Source organism: Colletes gigas, unplaced genomic scaffold (genome assembly GCF_013123115.1).
Source record: "Colletes gigas isolate AHSC1104 unplaced genomic scaffold, ASM1312311v1 Colletes_gigas_Sc00017, whole genome shotgun sequence".
NCBI classification, from domain to species: Eukaryota; Metazoa; Arthropoda; class Insecta; order Hymenoptera; family Colletidae; genus Colletes; species Colletes gigas.
The window spans coordinates 1,380,042-1,405,215 of NW_025106646.1; the positions used below are offsets into that span (position 1 = coordinate 1,380,042).

A 25,174-nucleotide genomic window follows, 5' to 3' on the forward strand; every position below is an offset into this window, starting at 1 on the left:
CGGTGAGGGTGGGGGGTTAAAGCGTCGTCGACCAGGCGTCAACCGACCCGGAGGGGTTGCGCGCAGGCGCCGCGACGAGCGTCGTCGGCGAAGCGCCGCGTCAAACGTGCCGGCTATAGGTTAAATCCTCCCGCTCCTCGTTTTTGTTGTTTTTCCGGCGTTGCCTCCTGATCCCGCCTTCAAAAGTGCCGGTGGACCAATCGGTGGTCCGTTTTGCTCGCGGGACGCTCGGCGTCGGGACACCTCTGCGAGCCGCAAACGACGTCATCCCCCGCAACACGGGACGTTCGCGTCGCGGACCAACCTCGATCTTTTGTCGAGACACCGACTTCGAGACGTCATCCGTCGTCGTTGGCCACCCTGGCGCGCTCACAGTCCTGCGGAAGTACGAGGTTAGAGGCCCGGAGAACGACGCGATCGTCGGTACGAAGTCAGTTTTCATGAAACGCACCGGGGAATGAAAACGAACGGTGTTTCTGGGGACAGAATCGCGGGATGCTTTCTTGTTCGAAGTTTGTGAGAGAACGGTGACTTTGGACAGTTTGGACTATTGCTGTGCGCGAGTGTTACAGGAGCCATCTTCTTGGATCATCGTCGCGACGGGTGAGTGGATTTCCAGATTTGATTCGAACCACGATTACCTATTTTTGCGATTTTGAGGTATTTGACGTTTTCTTGCCTTAGGATTGAGCTTGTGAATTTGTGGGTTTTGATGTTTCTTTTATTCTTTCGAAAGACATCGAGCATCGAACTATGATATAGCAATTAGCTTCATTACTAACTGTGCACGGAGTGTATCTGTCAGTTTTAGCGCGAATTATTAACCATAAGAGTGTTTCGATATTATAAATAAAAGAAATCTTAAGTAACATTTGAAGAACTCTTGAGTAACATTTGAAGGTTCGAAGAAAATATCGCCCAGTATTTTTACCTTTCTACGCGTTTCATTCCCTTTTGAAGATGTAAATATTTACGTCGAACCTTCGTCACCTCCTGTGGTTTTTACGAACCCATTTTTCGATGTAAATACTGTTTGCCCTTGCGATTCAGTCAGTAAGCCTTAAGGGATGCTGGGGGAAAAAGCTCTCCTCTCGTAGGGACGAAAACCACAGTGACTCGAGCAGTGATTTTGCCAAAGAATTTATATAAATTTCTTCTCCTCTGCAATAAAGTACTCTTCCCATTATTAATATTTATACTGAAAATTTTGTAGTATACCATGTGAGTCGAGTAAAGTAGTTCTTTCAGAAACGAACGAAGATATCGACTTCGTTTTTTTGTTTAGTTAAACGATAGGTTAATCATTCCATACGCGACAAATTCTTTTGGAGGAATTGTTAGGATAAAAAGTGATACAGAATTCTTCTTTTTTCGTAACAAAATTGTAATACTTAAGAGTACTTGTACCTAAATTTGTAAAATTGATTTTAATTTTACGTATTGACTCTATAACTATAATATAATAAAATAAATATTATTCAGCTTGATAAAAGCTGTTCAAATTACAAAAGACCGATACCTCACTCCATTAAAAATAAATTTAGGGGGGTTTCATTTAGTTGTTTTAAAAGAATTTCGTGCATATGCAAAGATTAACCTTCATAGATCATTCAATTTCAAAATCAATGAAATCGATATCTCCATTGGTACCTGAAAAGACAGCTTGTAACGCATTGCTTTGTCCACATGCTATATAATATAATGTACTCAATATTTGACTCATGCTCTTTTGTAAATTTTTACGAAACATTTTGTGAGCAGAAAACATTGTTATTCTATAAAAGTTGCATACATCTGAGTATGAAACACGTAAAAAGTATAAAGTAGGGTAAAAGTGGGTAATACGCCCCGATTGATAAAACGCCCCACTATTTTATTACTCACACAAGTATGCGTACGCCACTGTAAACAAGGGAAGAACTCGAACCCGGGAATTCTGATTCAAATCAAACTTTGAATGTAGAGCATGACAAAGTATTGCACAGAACAATCTCTTCCCAGCGGAAAATCGCTTCGAAGGGGTGAAATCAACCCTTGAAGTTTTCACGCACTATAGAAGGAAAACCTGAATTACGATCGTTTATAATCAAATTGATTTTTTGTTATTTCAAGTGTAAAATTTGTATTGTGAGTAACATTATGTTGTACGAAATGTTTTATTTCTGTTACACAGATGAGAAACATGGCTTATAGACGTATGTTTTTCAGTAATAATGCTGACATTATTTCCACCAAATCATACGTCATAATGATAAAAATCGAGGAATAGCTAAGTTCTCGAAATAAATTTCCTTATTTTTTAGGGTGCCAGTGTTCTATCTGAACCACAATAACTGCATATAAAAGTATGTTCTCTGCAAATAACAATTTCTATGATATCGTATCTTACTCGAGTATCGTAAATTACAGGAAACAGTCTATCAATTCCAGGAAAGAACGACAGGGTTTTTGCACCAATATATTATTTTTGTAGTAAGAATATAATAAGAAAATCTGCTGTTTAAGCTTACAGTCTTTTTCTTTCAACAGCAGTTCATAAATCTCAATGTGTGAGAATAAAAATTCATATTTAAATGAAACGTTAGAATCAGTGTTAATTTATTTATTAATATTAATTTAGACTCACGTAATAGTGTAATCAAACTATAAATACTAACACAAAATTATGTATCTGCGCTACAATATAACAGTATATTTACGTATGGATGGTATAAAAATAGATATGAATTTAATAAATCTACTTTTAAATATCCAGCAAGCTTTGCATTAAAAAATTAGGATAATATGCAATTACCCACGTGTTTAGTATCTCGAGTGCGTACTATTATTCGTTGTACATGTTGCAACGCATTTTTATACTTCGAAAATTTCTTCATAGAATTTTATCACCATGAAAATAATTAATAAACGTTGATAATTATTTCTGAGAAATTTTGTTACAATTTGTAATTGTAAGTTATGCTTATGATAGTTATACGCTATAAGTATTAATAACACTGTCTAGTAATATATTGAACATGTTTAGATTTTAGTTATAGCTCACACATTTTCATTTCTTTCCTTCTGGAATGAAACAATGTGTACCTGTGCACATTTTACTATTGACTATTTTATCGAATACAAATCGTTATTCGAGATAAAATATTTATTTAATAACAACTATTCCACATATAGAATAAAAATAAATAAATAAATACTAAAATATCATGTATTCGTACGATAATACAAGCATAGAAATAAAAACTTATAAAATACTAGCGGTGTTAAAAATAACGAAATTTATTTCGAGAATGTAGATATTCCATGAGTTGTATGATATCGGTGGAAGTTGCAATGATCCGAGTTATGTGTGTACTACTGCATATGATTACCAAAAAAATAATACGTCTAAAAAAAATTTTTCCTATTTATATAACAGGAACGATAGAAATGTATTGTTTTATATTTCGATACATCGTCGAAATGATCAACTATTTGTATAAGATGATTATTTCTATCTCTCAAAGTTACAATTTTATACGTCAAATAACAATAAAAATAATTCTTTTACCGATTTTACTTCAAAGTATTGCTTAGTTTTAGTCTACATTTATTACACAAAAAATAAACCACTTCTTTAAATTATTTAATATTCATATAATTCGTTTTCATACACAGTATTAATAATTTTATAGTTCCCATGTTACGAATATACAGTAATTCTATTTTTAAAAATAATTCGATAAAAAAGAACATTTTTTCGTTTAAAGCTTTCTTCTCCAGACAATTGAATTTTAAAATTTGTCAGATTCTCATGAAATCGAATACGGTTTGTCTGGCGCGTCTGACCATTAAGTACTGTTTCTACTCCCGCTGAAGATTAAATCGTACTCTGCTGCAAGCATACACGAAGAATTTTCAAATTCGATCTTCTCGAAAACTAGGCCTCAAATAAAAAAATATTACTGTTTTTCCTTATCTATTTTTACACGTTAAGTCAACCCTTGTTGTGTTTATATATTAAATAAAGTTATTTTTTCTGCATTCTTTCCTCATCATAAAAAGGTTCATATGGATCTTTTTTAAACTAAAATTGTACAAATTTATTGCAGAAGGGGAATATTAATACCTGTACATACTATGTTCGCATTGGTTAACGATCATTTTGTTTTAAAGTAATGATATTGTAAAATTAAAAATCGTGGTGGAAAAGATTCTTGGGATTTGTTATTTGTTACGTTAACGATACAATGCTGTGTAATAATATTTGTGGATTGACACATGTTACAGTACATTGTCTTGTTTCTACGAGGAATGCTTACTGACACATCATGAATGGGACAACGTCGATTACAACCTCAGAGGAACACCAGCATCAACATCAGCAACCACAAAACGAAACACAATCGGATCATCCAAGAAGTCCTACCAGCCCGTTGAGTATTCGACATGGTAAGTTAATAAAATTATACACGAAATCAAAAACTGCTTATTGAAAAACTAAAATAAATACTAAAAAATTATCGAATTTTTACCCAAACATAAACATGTTCTTAGTCTTTGCAATGAATTCGAGCCTAGAAATATTAAAAAAATGAAAATATTTGGAAAACTTGGGGCAAAGAAACAATTATTTAAAACTGTGATGTTACAAATTTAAAAATTAAAGAAAGTACGGCACAAATTCGTTTCCCTAATTGTTAATGATAAGGTCATCGATGTTTGTCGTTTCGAGTCATCGTTCAACAAACACTTCCGCCTAGTTCGTAAACGTCCGACGTTAACGCGTGTTCGAGAGACAGACTGCACGTAAATCCACCCCCGACGCACTTTTATCATGGTTCTAGAGTGGTAAGTGGAAAAAGAGGGTGCAACGCGGCCAACGAAGTTATGCCATTAGAGTAATCAGATCTAAAGTGACCCAAAGAATGTAGCAACGCACAATATAAAATTGCACTTCGAATTATATATCTGTTGCGTACAATTTACTGCTAGTTAAAATACTCTGGTGTAATCTAACAATATTTTCAAACGTATGTTTATCTATTACGAAATCTCTCTATGTAATCAACGTTTTTAAATTAATTAGATATAACAAAATGAAAACACATATTACGAGGAACAACCAAATGACTCAAAATATTTTTAGTTTTCATTTCAACAAATTTTTCACTCTAAACGAATTTATTCTTGGCTGGGTTTACATATTCGTTAATATTTATATGGGACAGAAAAGAATTGTGGATCTATATTCAATTTTAACGTCATCGAGTTCTACAGTCTAGCCAGGTGTTTGTAAAATTGGTTTCTGAAAAAGTTATTCTTAGATAGTTTTGGATTTCAACGCTGTTTTAGCAATGTAGTTATGTCGATGTTAAATCTGTCTCAAGAAAGGCAGATTTCTAACATTAATGAACATTTTGTTATACGACACTTTAGTCTTATTTTTACCCGTAGAACAACCAAAGCATCGAGAACTATGAGGTCAATTAAATACCCCCCTCCCCTCAATATAAATATCTTCTAAAAATACGTTTCAAATATTTTCATCGACCCTATGAAAAATTCCATAAAAACCAGCGTGTAACGACACCATTTCCCACGAATTCGGTAGAGAAATCAGCAAGCTATCAGAGCAGATGTTCGAAGGCGAGAATCAATTCGACGGATAAGTAATTTATTGTATGTTCCGTGACAATGATCCTGTAATAGTATTACGATACAACGGAGAAGGTGCTAGAAAGGTGTGCCGCAGAAACGATAAGGGATGCAATCCCCGACGACCGAGGAATCAACGTATCTCCCTAATGCGGTAACAATTAGTCGCGAGTTGTAGGAGCGCGAGGGGATGAGGGTGGGTCCAAAGTGGTAGCCGGTAGTTGCGAAATCTTTTTTTTTTTCGAGCTTTCGGGACCGCCGTCCCCTTTGCTGGTACGTCATTCCACGCAACCCCACCATAGTTCCTCGATGATCCCATAATACGGGGGCGCAGGTGGCGCCTCGCCATCCGCCAGCATTGATATGCTAATGAAATTTGACGCCCCTGGTTTCGCGCTCGTTGTACGCACTCATACCAACGGGGCCATGGCTCGCGTTTCCACGCGAAAACCGTCGCCCCGGTCACCATACCGGGCGCATAATTTTTCTCTTCTCGTTTAACCCCTGGCAGTCGTGGCATTTCGCGAGCCTCCGCCGAGATTTAATTACCCTAATGGCGTAACGTTGTCGCCATACGCGGACGGCGACAATTTGGGAAGTTTATGGTCGACCAGCTCCAACGATATCCATACAGGGTGTTTTCGGTAATCGTTTCAATGTTGCTTTCAATTACTCGACCGTAGAATATTTTTTATTATATAATTGTTAACGACGTACAGGGAAGATACCTTGGTTCCTTTTTAACACTTCTAATCTTTTATTATAACTAGTTTTCAAAAATTTCCATTACAAAATTTATTATTCTCGAGTTTATTTCATATTCTCGATTTGTTTTTGTATAAGAATCACCCTTTTCCCGACTGCAGGAGTATTACCGTGACACCCCTGTGGATAGGGTGTGGCTGGTCCGACCATACAATCAAAACGAAAGCAACCCCTTGTATGGAAATAAATAAAAAAGAGAGTTTCGAGAAATTTGAATTTAATCAAGCTTGCTCAAAATCATAAATAGAAAATGGAAATCAGTCTTTGATATCTGTCACAGAGGCTAGAAGTACCGTGGCATAATTTTCTCGTATAATTGCAAGCTTTACGTTCGTACTCGTTGTAATCTCCTATCGCGATCACGATTCGTCGCCATTTTGAGACTTTACATGTCGCAATCTGTGCCTCTCTGTGAGCGTTCGTCGGGATTAGGGTGTTAACGAGATCGAAAAGCCGGCGCGCTTAGGATGTTACGTGAGTTGCATTAATATGATCGCCTACAGTTCATCCCCCGTGAATATAACGACGAAACGATGCGATTGAATTCTTTACGGCGTAGCTGGATTATGCGTGTCGAAGTTTCGGACGTGCTCGGTAGGTTTGATCATTGATTACGATTACGGATACGCATCTCCTGGATCTGATACGATAAAGCCATTGTGTAGCACGCAATTAGCCCGAGAACAACGTGTCTGTAATCCTTATCGTATTAACTCTTGCCATGCATGCTATAATATAATAAATAAAATTCGAATCAAAATGCTCGGGCATTTTCATGCATTCTAAGTACAAAAATTTCTCTATAAAGCGCTATTAAATATCGGTTATTCGAGGGTTGACATTTCTTTCGATATTCAGTGCACAATATTTTTATTAGAGTATTATCAATGAGTAGGCAAGTATTGCATACAAAGACACATGAATAAAAATAATCCAATTCCTCCCATTGGAAAAACCTTGTTAATTCAATGATGAGACTCTCACGTAGAACGCGTAACGAGTAATATAAAATTTTGAGCTTCACTACAGGATAAAATTCAATTATGATGCGTGTCAAAACATGCTCTTGGCTTCTACAGACACAGTTATCGGTTGTTCGATTCGATGAGCCTGATATCTAGTGAGGAAACAACTCAGCGTCTTCTCGCCGGGGAGCACATACAGTCATCAAGCGATGGAATACTGTACTCCGTTGCCTGGCAACTTTTGCATTTAGAAAATCACAGAGTCAGTTTGGATAATGAAAGTTCTATCGGATTTTCCAATTTCTAGCGATGAAAGAGTTTTAAATAACTCGACGGACTAGGGCAGAGTTTAATTATTTTGCAGTGGGTTAGAAAAGGGAGCCTAACCTGATATCGACCTGTTGTCGATTCGCATGGTAATTCGAACGGATCCTATCTGACCCCGCGGCATTAACGAGACCGGAACGAGTTTTCGATCGGGTACGAGGCAGCCGACAAATACGATTCCAGAGAGATCTCGCGCCTTGTCGGGGTTGGCAGCGTGACTAATAAACCCGAGTGGAGAAGCGAAATCACATTTCGTTGATCACGCAGATGTTCGCCGGTCTCCGATCTCTTTGCATCTCCATCTTCCAATTAATATAGTTAACCCAAGGAACTGTATCAATGAAATTTATTTTACAATTAACAGAACGCATTCTATCGCTTCGTACAGCAATTAAGGGGGTATTCTTGTCTAGAATTTTAAAAAATTTTTATTACACTTTCCTAAAGTATATGTTGTTGAAAATATGTGTGCAACAGGCTTTGATATTCCAAAGGTTTATTTATGAACGATTTATGTTTCATCGCTACGACATCTTATAGACTTCTGATAAAATTGGAAAAATAAAACTGTTGATTTAAAGAATTGTCAAGATTTAACTTTAATACACACCTGGAACGTAGTTTGGGGAAATTATTTAATAAAATGATGTTCTTGCATAGTTTCAGGCCACATTATAAATGTTTTGCTTCTTAATTCCTCTGTAGTATACAAAAATTAATTATTTAAAGAAAAATACAATTGAAAAATAAAGAGAGGAGAATTTCTTTTTATAATTGTCAAATAAGATTTTGTTCCACATTTTATCTAAGGCTTCTGACGTTTGCTGGAAGCACGAAATACGAAAAATAAATCCCACAATTAAAGAACTTAATTGAAACGAGAAGGAAAGTGTACTCGAGGGATGAATCAAAGAAAATATCGTTTAGTATTCCCCCATAGCAAAGTCTTCTCACCTCTGCCTGTCTTGGGTTCCCTTTCGAAGATATAAATATTTATGTAGGATCTTCTTTACCTTCTATGTTTTTTACGAACTCATTTCTCGATGTAAATACTGTTTGCCTTTGCTGTTCAGTTCAGTAAGCCTTAAGGGATGCGAAAAAGAAACCACTGATCTCTCAGGGACAAAAACCATAAGTGAATCGAGCAACAATTCTACCAAAATATCCATCATTCGTATAAATTCCTTTTTCAATACAAATAATGTTTGCATTATTAAATATTTAAATTCACTAGCTTCCAATTTAATTCAACGAGTAACATATTTTTTATATTATAGATACGATGTACGATATGACGAAATATTAATACAATATCAAACAAGTCACATGACAATTTTCTGATAAAATGGACACATTTTTATTTAAACTTTATCATACTGTACAAATGTTATTCTTGTTCAAACATCAAATGAGTGATAATTTTGAACGTAATAATTTGACCACCCACATAATAATTTTAAATTTCTTTTCCTCGTAGACAATATCAATTCGACAACGTTCATCAGTAATCGCAAATGATATCGATCTTTATCTATAATTTCAACTACAGATTTTACGCACACTGGTTAACTGGCTCGTAAATCCTTCGAAGCGATCCATAACGTTTGCGTGCGAACTGTGAGCGTGCAATTACTTTATATGCGATCGTCGTGTCGTGCGAACACCCCTCATGAGAATCAATCAGGAATAGGGGTGGTGGCGTACACTATTTGGGGGATGGTCACACGAACCCACGGAAGAGATTTCTAGGATTAGTGGAACGTAACTGCACACCTGATCGAATAAGAACGAATAAAGTTTGATCCTAGAAAAATTGCACATCGATCATAGATTTCCTATCACGAAAAAAATTCAACTTTTCGTCGATTCTTCTTCTGTCTGAAACATCTGATTTAAATAAAACTTTGTACGATCATGATAAAATATGCAAGTAGCAATCTCTTCTCTGCAGAAAATTATTCTCGAAGCATGAAATCAAATGCAAAAGATTGTTAAATAAAAAGATTTCTTGCTATTTTACTTATGAAATTTTAATTGTGAATAACATTATGTCGTACAGAATGCTTTATTTCTGTTATACACAGTGTTAGGTATAGTTTATTAATTTAAAAATAAAACAGATTACATTTGGCAATATGTACGAGTTTTATAGAATAATATAATATTATTAACTCCATGTAATCATTCCATCAGATTAAAACACATTAGTTATTATTACAAAATTATACAGTTTGGGATACTGTTTTCAATTTAATTGCATTCATTTCTTAAGCTAAAATGCAAAAATAAATATTATCAAATCGATTACCGAGACATCTTGGTACTACCTACGTAAAGTAATTTGTTTAAATAGAACGATATTAATTTTAGAAAGATCAATAATAGAAACGATCGTTTTGATTAATTCCTGGAAGATACAAAATTTAATTTTTCCGATTTCTGAGACAGTTGCCCCATAATTAAAAATAAATCGTGCCATTTTATCGAAATTTATGCGTCGTAACGAGAGCGTCTGGAAACCTAACAAAGAAGGCATTAATTTTCAGACTCGGGGGAGAGCAGCGTAATCTCTCCAGGATTACCGGAGCGATACAGTCCTTTAGGAGCGACAGGATCGACCTCGAGTCACGATCCTTACGCCTCGAGGTCGGTTCAGGAATGTCCAGTGCCTCTTTGCAGAGGAATACCAACGGATTTCCCGCTCGCGAGGTCACCGTACTTGACTGCACTGGGAAATGGCCATCCCCATTTGCTGGGACAAGTCCAGCAGCAACAGCACCAGCAGCAGCAGCAACAGCAACAGCAACAACAGCCGCAACACGGCAGCAAACCACCGCGCAGCCTCGGTTTGATATGCGTTGTCTGCGGTGACACCAGCTCCGGGAAACATTATGGAATCCTGGCCTGCAATGGATGCAGCGGCTTCTTCAAAAGAAGCGTCAGACGGAAGCTGATATACAGGTGAGTTCAAAAACACGCAGGTGAACTTGAAAATTGAACGATCGCAGGCGGAGATGTTCCTCGACATTGTAAACGTCAACATTTTTTCTTTCCTTTCTCACATTTTGTTAGACGATTCCAACAGAGCGTTTCATTATTAAATAGGTGCAGTCTTTATGGTTTTACAGCTTTGAACACATTTTTGCTGTCTTCTATGTTTATTTTCAACTCTACTTTGACTCCAAAGGTTCAGGAATTCCTATTGACTATACGACTGGTGTGTGTCAAAACTGGATTATAAATTGTTTATTTAATCGAAAATTAATTTAAATTTGTATAGAGGATGTTTACCAGTATTTTCATGTAAATAATTGTTTTCTCTGGAACTAACTATGGTATTGACTTGAAAAAAAATTTCGTTTCTAAATAGTATAAGCAACAAAACAAGATGGGCGAAATAAAAATTTTAAAATTTAATTTTCTCGAAAACGAAACGTCGTGTGAAAACATTTAACCCTGAACCTTCGACTTAGTTTTTCCTAAAGAATCACTCTCTGTGAAATCGTACCACCATTGGCGCAACATCTTGTATCTATTCGAAGGTAGATCGTGGTAAACTGGTTTCTATTGACCCCTCGTGAACGCTTTCTGCGGAAGACCACCGGCAACAGACTCCAATCTCGTATCAGATCGAAATTAGTCAGCGGATCCTCTTATGGCGTTTAATGTCAAACTGGCCAGCCAGTGGCGCCATGTGGTCCAAGTCGAGTGGGCTCATCGTAATACCAGGCAACAATGCGGAACGGCATAATGTCGAACCCTGGAGGACCTATCCACCTAACCCTGCGTTCCGTGTATACGGCGTACTATTACCATCCCCTGGGAACGGCCATCCATCTCCATCGGATCCCTCTCAACTCGGAATCGCTGTCTGATACGCTCGATCCGTTTTACACGGGGCCACATACGAGCTTCCGGCGTACGTGTGCGTGCATCCCTTTGACTACGTACGTGACTATCGATAACGGACGCGAGTAGGTGTGCGCGTTAAGCCTGTCGAGGAGGTACACGACTTGATATACAAACTATTAACCCCTGTACTCCCTCTTTGAAAAATAAATGTTGAAGCTGGAGCCGTTTTGAGCGCGTGACCCGGATGCAAACAGCAGCGGACGCTGCTGTTCAAACATTTTCGAAACTCCACCGAGATTTTTGGCACGATCAGAATCACGCGTATTTGGTTTTAAGCCATTGACGTAGTTGTGAGGGAACAGGATGAGGATTTGGTCAGGAAGCTTCTTCAAATAGAATTTTTTCCTTCGCTTCAGATGTTTTCATACACAAACCAATCATTCCACACCTAACCCAGACCTACTGATTCGTGAATATTTATAGCTACATCGATTGCATTCAGTATATTTAACTTTTCTATTATCAGTTAACTGTTAAATGTTATTATTGTTACATCTATGTAACGATTTATATGTGTTACTTCTTGAATGCATTGCCTGAAAACAATTAATAATTAGTTAAAAATCCAAATACGAAACTGTGTCAGAATTTCTAAAACTTAACTTTTCTGTTATACTAATATTATAGCCCTCTATGATCGAGTATATCTAACAAAATTTCAGACTCGAATCGCAGTTATAGTAATGCCACGTAATATAAAGGATGATGTATTTGAGACAAGTGATCTATATAGCTCGTTTATTTTTAAATATAAAGGAGAACGTTTGACTTCGTAGAAAATGTACCATAGTGATGCTCTTTTAGTAGTAGGGTACTTGATACTAGGGTAAATGGTAATTTTTTATTTAAAATTTGTAATTGCCCTTTAGTGGCCTTGAACTGTAGGTCATTCGATTCGTCTACAAAATAGGTTGTAGGAGATAAATAAAGAATGACCTTGAAATGTCATTGGTGCTTCCATCTAGAACAAAAAAAAAGCACCTTTATCACATGTTTCCCATGAAATCAAACAACTCCTACCTCAAACATTTTTTTTCTCTTTTTAAAAATAGACAAGTTATCCAGATGACCTGCCTTAAATGTCTCACCATGTATTTTTATCGTAAGCTTATTACGAGTTATAAATATATCAATAATGGCTAAACGATTGCTCATCGATGAGAAAATGAAGGAAATACACGCAAACGCGAGCATAGTGATGAAATTTCCGAAGAAAAGAATCATACAAACGATGAGATACTTTTGACAATAATGCCTAATGATACTTGTACGTTACAATGTAATTTTGTTCTCCTCCTATTCTGGTAGAAAATCTGAAACATGAAATTCAGCTTCGGGATCCATTGATGTTCTACAAAACATTTTTTACAAATCCTATTTGTAACAGTGCTTTCTCTTCTGTTGAAAAAATTGCGTTACATCGTGCAATTTACAATAAATTTGGATTTTTTACTTTTTGGAGCCTTTTTGACGCGATTATCCCAAACAAACAACACCGTTACCAAAATGAACGTGACTTCCACGTTGAAAATTCTCCCATAATATTGAAATATAAAACCGATGCGACATAAAACAATTGAAAATCTGAATTTTTATTTTATTTACACGTCATGATCATTTGCACGAAGTTTTAAAACTGCTAGTGTCAGGCTATTACTTTGAACATTGGATAGGAAATATACTCTGCAGCCAAATCCATTGCATCTATTCATCTTTGGAATATTAAGGATCTAGCAAAATCCATTCTATTCGTTTTCCGTTTGATTTAATCGAAATAGAAACTGATCAAACGCGGAGACTGATGACCCTCTTGCATCGTTCTCGATCTGGCGTCGTATCCCGTCACAGCGCTTTTTTATTCTTTACCGCCACCTCTCCTCGAACGGCCGTAATGCGGTAAAGAGTGAAGAGCCTTCGCACAGATAACCAATTACACGCAGAGGGGAATGGACTGCGACAGATGCGTCCCGACGTGATGCGCCGCGGCGGCGCATCGCCCATAATCGTCGGATTAAAGTCCAACTTCACGGATCGGTTAGATGCAATTAAGTACATCGTGCATGCTCCAGATTGTATCGAGTGTTCGCGCGAACTCCCATCGGGCCACACTTGAATTTCGCGCGCGATGGATCACCAGCCACGATGGCTTCTTTTTTTTTTAATAGATCGGTCGATAGTAAATTTCTATTCAAATTGCAAGCCATATGAGTCGCAGACTGTTCGTGAAAATGTTTCGTGCTTTGAACGTGAAAGTTAAACTAGTAGAAAATGAGGCGTTTCGTAATTTTAGAGTACTATTCGCAACTTACTTGCTCAATTCGGAAGGTATCCAATTCCTGGACTGCATCGACGAGATGAAGATTCGTTGATTAAATGTTGGAACATAAAGCTAAACAACATTCTTAGAATTTCTAACTATTTTTCACCAAAATACGCATTGTTTCTATTTTGAAACATTAAAATACTTCAATTCGCCCAGAAGTTACGATTTTTTCGGTAATGAATTTTTTTCTCAAAAGTGTGTAGGATTTCGAGGGTATGTCTATTCAACAAAAATGATTGTATTTGACCCCCGCAATCGAAAATAATTTTTCCAATAGAATTTGCAATTTTTTCTTCGCCGAAAAATTTCTATACCTATTCAAATTTTTTTCTCGAAAATGGTTAGGATTTCGGGGTTATGTCTATTCAACAAAAATGATTGTAATTGACCCCCTAAACCGAAAATAATTTTTTCAGGGTGATTTGAAACTTTTCAATTTCGCCGAAAAAACCCCCTTATCGATTTTGTTTAAAAATTCGTTTTTATTTTTTAGTAATTTTGTTTGACATCCTACAGAAAAGTTGTCTAATACATTTTTGTAGGTACCCATGTGCTCTACTTCAGAAAAAAGTTTCACTGAAATATATTCACTACCGTAGGAGTTATGGCTGTTTGAAAATTGGACAATTTTTATGGGGTTTTTCTCACTTTACGGGATTAAGGAATAACTTTTCGAACATTTTTGAAATCCCTATATAGTCTGCACCAAAATACGCGTAGTTTGCATTTTTCAACATTAACATCGTCCAATCCGTTCAGAAGTTATGACATTTTAAAGATACGCAAGAAATTTTCAAGTGACATTTCTGGCCTAAAATTATATTTTCGGTAAGGAATTATTTTGTTGAAAGTGTGTAGGAATTCGGAGGTATGTATATTGACCAAAAATGATGGTAATTGTGCCCTGCAACTAAAAATAATTTTTTTAGAACGATTTGAAATTGTTTAATTTTGTCGAAAAATTTCACACCTACTCGAATTTTTGTCTCGAAAGTGGGTAGGATTTCGGGGGTATGTCTAATCACCAAAAGTGATTGTACTTGATCCCTGCAACCGAAAATAATTTTTCCAGAACGATTTGAAATTTTTTAATTTTGCCGAACTGCACTTACTGTCGATTTTTCTTAGAAACTTGTTTTTGATTTTTAATAAACAACCATGGGTAATGTAGCAATACAATTTGTTAATAAAAAATGAAATATATCAAATTCCTACGTTTCGTTCGTCAAGTATTTGGTATCAACGTCACTGCTGTTAATTTTTATTCAGAATCTCGACGTTTCTATTCTTCTTGCGGACCCGAGCCAGCGAAAGTTAACTAAGTATCGCTGTAGTATAAAATATAAAAATACTTACAATTTAATTACAAATTCCAAACCTGATTTTTAAATGAAATTTTAACGTCAAAAAATTCAAGCCTCGTATATTCGTTAGTCAGCGTGCAAATCCTGTTGGAATCGAATCAGCAAAGAGAGGTCGAGAGACAGTACATGTTATCGCGTTGCACCGCAAAGAATCGATCTCTTTCTCGATCGCAGCGGGGTTAAGTCATCGAATCATCCAGAGCCGGCGAACGACGGGCGCGATAACAGGCAGCACATGTTTCCGGTAACTCGATGAAGCAAACAATGCAGGCCGGTCGAAGAATAGAGAGATGCGTAAATAAATGTATGATGTGGTTCTGAAGGGTGAATGGCTAGGGCGATGTATCCCCCGTGTTGCAACGAGGAGACCCCTGACGGGGGCCTGGCACCGTCGAGGAGGCTCGCTGGGGTGTGAACGCAAATCAATTTGCGAGAGGAACCCTGCTGGCGCGACAGCACGCAGCCACCCTTCGGTGCCCTTCGTACTCCACCGCCTCAGGACAAGATAGTTCCAGGACGGTGGCGTCCTTTCGTCGCGCGGCTGGATCGAACCGCCTCCTTGTGAGTGACGTTAGTTAAAATCGCGCTAACGGAGCCCCGGGAATCGATCGACCGCCCCGTCGACCGATCGAGCCCCGGGCTATTGCCCCAGAATTACGACTCCAGCGATCCTTTTTTTCTTGCTCGACGCGTACGAGAACCTCGGACGGTTAACTCTTTATTTGTCGTTTAGGCTACACGATGTTTCTCTTATTCGTAACCATTTGAATATTTGGACCTAACTTTATTTCTTTATGAAATGAGTTACACGACACCTTAGTCTAAAACGTATTCTTTATTATTACGAGGGTCGTTCAATAAGTCCTTAGAAAATCCAAGACCTGGGGCTCGTATCATCGAAAATGGTTTGTTTTTAGTAAGCATCATGACTCACTAGACAGATGTCAAAGTCTCAGTTATATCCACCTCATGGTTTGAGTTTTATTGTCGATTGAAGCAAGGAGCTTCCTCTTGCATCAAGACAATGCACGGGTGCATACCTGTGCAGTTTCGATGGTCCAAATCATGGAATTAAAGGTCAAATTATTACAACATTCACTGTATTCACCGGATTTCGCCCCCAGTGACATTTTTTTATTTCCAAACTTAAAAGAATGGCTTGGCGAACAACGGTTCACGTTGAACGAGGAGGTCACCGCCCAAACAGGCGCCTATTTTGAGGATCTTTCAAAATCTTACTTTTTAGACAGCTTAGAAAAGTTGGAGAAACGCTTGGAAAAGTGTATAGAGCTAAAAGAAGATTATGTTGAAGAATAACAAACAAATCTACCTAAAATAATTTGTTTTTCTACCTTTTTCTAAGGACTTATTGAACGACTCTCGTAAATACAACCTTTTCCCATTTATTTCGTAGCTTATCAATTCCTGATGCAAAAGGAATCAGCTTATTTTGATAAGAAAAACGTCAGAATTCCTGTACGTCGTTATTGAATTTTTGTCCATTTAAAGAATTTTGTAGGAATCGAAATAAATGGTGATCTATGGGGGTAGGTCCGGTGAGTAAGGAGAATGAGGTAACACGGTCCATCCTAGTTACAAAATTTTTTCCTGGGTGACTCTTGCCATATGTAGTCCAGCGTTCTCATGCAAAAGCATGACGCCATTACGATTGATAAGTGCTGGTCGTTACTGTTGTAATTTTTCTTGGACACTGTTCAATTGTTCAGTGTACAAGGTTGCTACAATTGTCTCGTTACGCTTTAGCAACTCATAATGGATTATTCCTCTTCGATCCCACCATACGCAAAGAAGAATCTTCTTTCCATGAAGAATAGCTTTGGATTCTGGCAGAGATTTTTTTTAAATAATTCGCAATATGCCAAATCGTTTAAAACATGTGATTAAAAATGAAGGCTACCCATCAAAACATTAAAGGCGTGCAAAGGAGTATAATTTTAATTTTTGTGATGTAGAATTCCACGATTTTCTCAAATTTGCTTACTACATAACTGTACGTATAAAATCAAGAATTTTTTATTTTAGTTTCATTGCTGGTTGTATTATTGTTCATACAAGACTTAAAATTCTGAATTAAACCGGTATTCCACTATATTTGCCGCCTACTGTACATTAATTTCTCAAAGATGAAATGCAACAAATTGCCGGAGCGGGTGCAGCAGTTAATTTTCGTGTCGATTGGACCGTCTTATGATAGGAGGAAGATTCCCTAAGCCTCCAAGAAACGAAGTACCACGAAGCTACCGCGGGATTGGATGAAATTAAGAGGGATAAGAAGAAGGTACGTGACCTCGAGCGGTCGCAGCTTTACGTTAGTCAGCTCGAAGGGATAACCGGGTTAGCCCAACAATGAAAGTAATCGAATTTAACGCCAACTCCTGAGTGCGCAGCCAGGATTTCCGGCAAGTGCGCTCGAAATTTGTCGCCTTTCCGAAAGGGACAACAGCCGCCAAGTTACGGCGATCGTCGGTGAAACATCATCGTCAACGATCGATCGATCCCGGCTGGGACAATTTTCTTACTCGATTCTCTTGCTGGTCGATTACTAGGAATGATTTATAACTCGAAAACAAACTGTACTGTGCTTAAAATCAAGAAACGAGCAATGTTTTTGTCTGGATAAAAGTTTTGTTGCTCGTTGAATGAAAATAAATATTTAAATCGTAGAATGAAACGTGTATTTCACGATACACATGTAATCATTGAACTCTTCGATTGAATTTTCTACGTTAGTCTTAATAATTCAATTGAATTTTAATTCAACGCTTCTATTTCAGATATTTTTAAATGTTTACGATTTACAACGATAACTTTATTAAAATAATGAATTTGTATGATGATAACGAAGGTTCTTTGGCTTCGGAATCATCTTATATGTTTGGAAAAATTGTATGTTCAGATGTCAAGCTGGTACTGGAAGATGCGTCGTAGATAAAGCTCACCGAAATCAGTGTCAAGCGTGTCGACTGAAAAAATGTATGCAGATGGGAATGAATAAAGATGGTGAGTAATTTAATTGAACACAACGACATGTAGTTACTTCTGCGCGATGATTAATTTCTCCTTTCGTTTCCTTTCATTTACCTGTTCTGCATTATTTACTAGTTTGAAAGGAATGTACGGTTTTAATGGATACTCGAATGCGAACAAATTGCGATATAGCTTGGTACATTTAGGATGACTTTGATCATTGAAATTTCATCTGCGTGCAAAGGAGAGCTTATATTCTAGGCGAACGCATCGGTAATGCACGGATAAGATCAATGTTTAGAACGATGAAGTTGTTCGAAACGTTCGAATATAAACGATACGAGAACTGTGAGAGGATGAACGGTAAAAATTTTAAAATCATTTTTAAGCCAGGCACCAAATCAGGATCGATCGTTAAATTTTCATAATACTTGTACCGAATATATATTTTATCAAACGAAGAAACTTGTTCTAAATGCAAACAATTTTTTGTTTTTTTACGTTTTAAAGAACATGTCTTTTCCACTTCATGGATACCATACGGTGAGCATAAAACAATTTCTTCTTAATCGATTTTATAAAATAAAAGTTTTTGAAGATTCTAACTGAATTCAAATGAACATTGATGAGCGAATCAAGATTTAAGGATTTTATTTAATGTATATATAATGCAAAATTCGCGGTGGACTAAAATTAGACAACCGTGAGCAGTGTCGCTCCTGTTTATTATTTCTATATTTCAAGCGACTAATTGTCAAATCTTCGTTGGAAAATATCTTCCTAAACTCATAATTGCGTAAAATATCTCACACGTCATTCCATATCAGTGCAAGCAGCTTGAAAGATCATAGTACTTTTCATTTGTGCACAATTATATTTTTCCTATTTATTTTTACGATCACACAATTTAGCAAACATCAGCAATCGACTCGATCAATCCCTATCAAAACAGAGCTAACTATTTATAAGATGGCATGCTCTCGTTGAAAGTGTATTTTACATTGCCAACACTTTCAAATGTGTAAGGTTGGAGAGAAAGTTTTTACTAAATTAAATTTAAATTTATTTATTAATGATGTAAGCGTAAATGTAAACAAATATTACGTCAAATAAAGCGAACGAATTTCAGTGAGGATTTTCTTTCCAATGTTACAGTATCGATCAGTATCTATAGAAAATGCCTATATTTATTTTTATAATTTTTATTTATGACATTCTCTAACAAATTAAATTATGTCAGTGTCTACAAGATATCCATTTTTCCTTCAATTTGTAATTTTATAATGCTAATTATTGCAACAATTTTGAGAGTCAGTGTAATGTGTAGAACGTAGCCGATTTACTAAAACGTACATTTTCCTCAGCTATAATATCGAAACAAAGAAACATAAAATTCTTCATTTTTCTATCCGGTTTTTATTTAATTTGCATGTCGCCTTCAAGAACTCTATACTGGATTTTCCCGATATTTTGTTTATATTTTATAAAGTAAAGAAACTGAATTACCGAAGCACATTGAAGTTTGGACCTCACTGAAGATATAACATAGTACTTTCATGCATTGGATATTTCAATAATTTTTAAACTCCCGCCCGAGTATCCCAAAAATTAGACTTCACGACACAAGGCACGACACTTACTATTGCCAGAAATGAAATGAAAACGTTCCTAAAAAGGAACTTCAACAAAGGCAAGATCACCAATAAATCCATCGAGTTCTTAAACGAGACCAAGTTGCTGGCCAAAGTGATATAATAGAACAGCACAAGGAAACTTATTTATTAGAAAAATAAAAGACGGTCAAACTTGGAGGATCAACCGTTCGAAAATCCTTGACCCGACGAGAAGATAGCGAGGCTGGAGCTTCGTCAACTCGAAGGAAAAGCGTCCTGAGAACGGATATCCGTTTCAACGTTCGCAGGAGACGTTGTTCCCGGGACACCGGTTATCGATACATTCGATTACCCGCTTTCGCAGGTAAACCCGTATTGTGGGAATCAATCAACGCTCGTGTCCCCCGAGGAGGACGGAATTCGAGCGAGGGTCCTTTATGTTCGCGACATAAATAACTGGATAAAGGCGGAGTGATTGGTACGGGTGGAAGTCTGCTTTGGTGGCAGCCTTCGATTCAACTCTTAATGCCTCTCAGCCAGCGGTGGGCGCACCTGCCACGGCAAAAGAGCATTTCCCCTGCTGTTTCCCTCTTTCTTTCACTCTGTCCGCCTCCGTTTCCCTCGCGGAAACTCCTCCCGGGGCATGCCAACTTTCTTATTGCCGAACTTGACGTCGTAAGAAGAAATACTTCCAATTGGATCCCGGTTCCCTTGGCGACCGGAACGACGATGTCTCCGTCGACTGTTCCCGGAGGTATTAGATTCCCCGGCATCGGGAGTTACGTTCGGAGACGAAGGAACCGGGCAAACTTCTTTGGTTTCACGATTCGATTGCACGGGGAAGCCTCTTTGATCGAAACCGTTGCTACAGTTTTCATTGTCGTTGCTGAATTGGACAATTTTTGAACCTCGAAAGTTAGAAAGTTGTTGATTTCAAAGCTGGGTAAACGAGAGTCAACGAACGTTTAGAGGAAGAATCAGTATGCATTGGAGAATCGAATATATTCGTGAAAGAATAAAATAAATACTGTACGTCCGCGAGAAGTTGGCTGGCGAAAGGAATGTGGGCCTGATTGGTGCCAGAATGTGGGATGGGTGGAGCAAACGAAGTATTTCCCTGGTCCCCTGTGTCGTCTCGCTAGCCAACTTCTCGTGAACACACAGTATCTACTTATTTCGTGACTGTCGTATGAGTGAAGAATTGCGTTCGGAATCGTTTAAAGTATACGTACGTGGAATCTCAGAATGAGTGACACAATTGGGCGAGAGGCAATGCAAAAATGAGTCGAAAATGTAGAGTACAATTTTTATGTGAGATGCTTTGTTTTCGAAATAATTGAATTTTAAAATCAATGGGGTACGCGAGCAGTTGACTAAATTGCGACGATTGATATTGTTATACATTACTAAATCCTGATTGTTCGTTTATAAACGTGCGAATTGACATTTCACTTCAAATAGCAAACAGATGAAAGAAAGAAGCTATTAAAATGTAAGAGTAATTAATTTGATAATATGAAAATATAATTGGCTTCTGTTTACTGTAGAAAGGACACGATAATTAGAAGATTTAAAAATATTATCTTAAATCTAGTAGGGATTATAAACGGATAATCTACTTAATATATACGCGAAAATCGATTCGGTAATTCCAGAAATATGAAGTTCACAATCCCGAGTGCGCATCAGCAATCTGATACACTCTATTTTTAAATAGCTGAACTTTTTAAATATGTAAAAAAGTTTTCCCATTTTTTCAATCCTCCAACCGTGGTTATTCCCCTTAAAGTTTTCGCAGCACGGATATATACCTGCCTTTCCGTCCACTCGTCGCTCTCTTTAACACTAAACCTACCGACACTTCGTGTATACCTATTCCTACCATGACCGGTCAAATGATTTCTAATCGCCTAATTTTTGCATTATATCGTATAATATACAGTCGTACGATCAGTAGGAATTGCTGAAACTTCTTTAGGTATGTAGCGTCAAAGTAAATGTGAAAATAAACATAGAAGATAAAATAAATTATAATAGTTTTTATAGTCATCAGATAGAGGATGAAATGCCCTTTAAAACGAGCGTTTGTACGAGGCGATAGCGTAATTAGTTCCGAAGATATAGCGATTTTAATTTCAAGTCGATGCGGTGGCTAGTTTCGGAGATACGACGGCCGAAGCCTTTGTTTACGTTCATTGATAATCAATGAACTCGCGCGCGTAAAAATAGTAAACAGTGCGTAGTAAATTCTTGGAAATACTACGCGAAAGTAGGTCACGAGAGTCACGACTCACGTGCGACAAGGAGGCCCGGCGCGACGCGTCAGACGGAGACAGAGATAGTCAAATTAAGAAAAATACCCCTTTACATAAATTACGATATCTCGAAAACGGTAAGTCCGATCGTCAGAAACCAAAGACCGTTTTAAAGGGGAGGCCTTGCCGCCTCTAACGATACCTTAATAATTAATAAAACCCTAGTAGTTTCGGAACTGCACGCGTCTAAAGTTTTAGTATTTTTAATACGCGTTTTTAGACTGTCCTAAGACAATGGAAACTGAATACTGGACTATATACAGGGTGTTCGGCCAGTCCTGGGAAAATTTTAATGGAAAAGTTCATTGTACGTATGCTATAAGAAAAATCGTGAAGTTAAATGTGCACTAAAATAACATTGTGCGTTAGAAATTCTAAACAAAATTTTAAAAACGGTCATTTGACCGGTTCGTGGTAGGTTTAGTGTTAAAGTCGCGTAGCTTCGATAATTGTTCATTGTTCGTGTATCGGTGTACAGTTCACAGGACATATTTTCAAGGATACATACTTTCAGAAAATACGGTTCAAGCGATATTGGACGTTCAGTAATGAAAATCCTCCCTCAAAATTATACGAAACATAAAACTGAGCCATGGAAATTGTGAAAATAATTGATAAAACTCAATCTACAATCCTAAGTAGCATATTTTGGAGTTTATCAACCTTCTTCGAGTTGGTCCGTATTTTTTTTACTTTCGTGAAATAAAGGATCTACCACTAGAAGCACTAAACAAAATGGGGAGTTTGAAATTCTATCAATTATAAAAATTATACAATTCAGTAACTCTTGATAACTTAAGAATATTGTTATGCGTATATTTAGTGAATTCTTCTGTAAAATGCAGTCTTCTATTAAGGATACCAATTTGTTGATTGAGGCTTTGTTAAAAAGATATAGAAACATTTCCAGTCACACAGTATATTTTCGGTAAAGAATTTTTTTTCCCGTAAGTACGTAGGATTTCGAGGGTATGTCTATTCACCAAAAATGATTGCAATTGACCCCCGCAATAAAAAATAATTTTTCCAGAAGGATTTGAAATTTTTTAATTTTATCGACTTTGTCCACTTACTCGAATTATTTTCTCGAAAATGTGTAGGATTTCGAGGATATGTCTATTCACCAAAACTGTTTGTAATTGACCCCTTCAACCGAAAATAATTTTCCCAGAACGATTTGAAATTTTTTAATTTTGTCGAGAAATGTGTCTACCTTCCAGAATTTTTTTCTCGAAAGTGCAAAATAATTCAGGGGTATGTGTATTCACCAAAAATGATTGTAATTTACCTCCGCAACCAAAAATAATTTTTTCAGAATGATTTGAAATTTTTCAATTTCGCCGAAAAATTTCAGCACCCCTTGTCGATTTTTCTTAAAAATTCGTTTTTCATTTTTAATAAATTTGTTTGACGTCCTACAGAAATTTTGTTTAATACTTCTTTGTAGTTATCCATGAGCTCTACGTCCAGACTAAATTTTAATGAGATCCATTGACTATTGTAGGAGTTCTGGTCGTTTGAAAATTGGGCCATTTTTATAGGGTTTTTCTAACTTTACGAGGTCAAGAAACAACTTTCCGACTATTCTTGCAATTCCTACATATTCTCCACTAAAATACGCGTCGTTTGCCTTTTGAAACATTAAAATCTTTCAATCCCTTCAGAAGTTATGATGTTTTAAACATACACATGAAATTTCGAGGAAGCATTTCTGACCAAAAATAACATTTTCGGTAAAAAATGTTTTTCTTGAAAGTGCGTTGGATATCGAGGGTATGTGTATTGACGACAAATGATTGTAATTGATCCCTGCAACCAAAAATAATATTTCCGCGAATGATTTGAAATTTTTTAATTTAATTTTTTAATAATTTTTTAACGAAGTCTCAATTAGCAAATTTATATTCTTGATTTTCGTCATATTTTGGCCTCTAGAATCTCCCATTAAAATTTTCCCCAGAGATGACCAAACACCCTCTATAATTTATAAGAACAAAAATACTCGTATTTTTGTCTATTCTCCACTAATAAATTTTCTTTTTTATAACGGGTTGCATAAATTCACTATCTAAGGTGCATGAAATGCAGATTTGGTTAAATAAAAACACAGTTATATTTAGACTGCGGATGTTTATGCATTTATGGGAAATTTTAATCCTCAAAAAACTACAGAATGCATTTAATATGCAAAAATAGAAGAAACACTTAAAGTAAGATACGAATTATTATATTTAGGGGTTGAGACAGCCTTCTGCGAAGCTTCCGTTTCATTAATTCTATTAATAAAAATGTGAATTTGCATAAAGATCCGCAGTCTAGTTATAGTATTTTTATACCAGAAGCGTTAGTGATTAGTGAGTAAAGAGTTTCTTTGAGTAAGAGCGTAGGGACGTTGAAAAGTAATCCACAGCCTGTCCGGATCTTCAGAAGGGCCTGAACGTAGGATTACTGCAGTCGTTATGTGCATTTAATGAAAATCAGTAGCGCAGAGCGGCGTGGTACAAAGTAACCGCACCGGATTCGGCGTTTTGCCGCACATTGGGCTGTGCGGTTCGCCGCTGTAGGCGAAACGACGCCGAGCGTCGTAAACACCGCGGTCGTTAGCGACGGTCGCGTGGCCCTCGACGAGCCCCCGAAGGGTTAATTGGGGAAAATAAACGTATGCAACGCGCGCCCGATCCGTGCACGCAAAAATCCGTCCGTTTCTGTCGTTGTCTGAAGCACACGGAAGGGACGCCGCGCACAAACACGATAGGAATCCGACGAAGAACAGAGAGGGACGACGCGTTCGTACGTAAATTGTGTCATGAACGGTAAGTCGGAGAGAGAAAATTGGAAAGTGAGAGCGAGAACGACGGAAGACACGAAGTGAAAAAGGGAGGCGGACCTCCCACGGTGAGCTTCACGCAAATGAGAGTGAAACGATCTGTAAAAGGGCGTTTATCTCTCCTGGTGCGAAACTGGA

The 25,174-nt window shown here is 37.1% G+C and overlaps 1 protein-coding gene across 1 annotated transcript in view; it reads left to right on the forward strand.

Moving 5' to 3' along the window:
• Positions 1-457: 457 nt before the first annotated feature.
• Positions 458-25,174, forward strand: part of LOC122400356 (photoreceptor-specific nuclear receptor-like) — a 40,999-nt gene continuing 16,282 nt past the window's right edge. Inside the window, exons 1-5 of the mRNA XM_043401776.1 lie at positions 458-603; positions 4,270-4,431; positions 10,241-10,655; positions 18,211-18,314; positions 18,792-18,824. Of these exons, the coding sequence (XP_043257711.1) occupies positions 4,311-4,431; positions 10,241-10,655; positions 18,211-18,314; positions 18,792-18,824 (673 nt within the window). The 5' untranslated portion in view covers positions 458-603; positions 4,270-4,310. The remainder of the gene's footprint in view (positions 604-4,269; positions 4,432-10,240; positions 10,656-18,210; positions 18,315-18,791; positions 18,825-25,174) is intronic.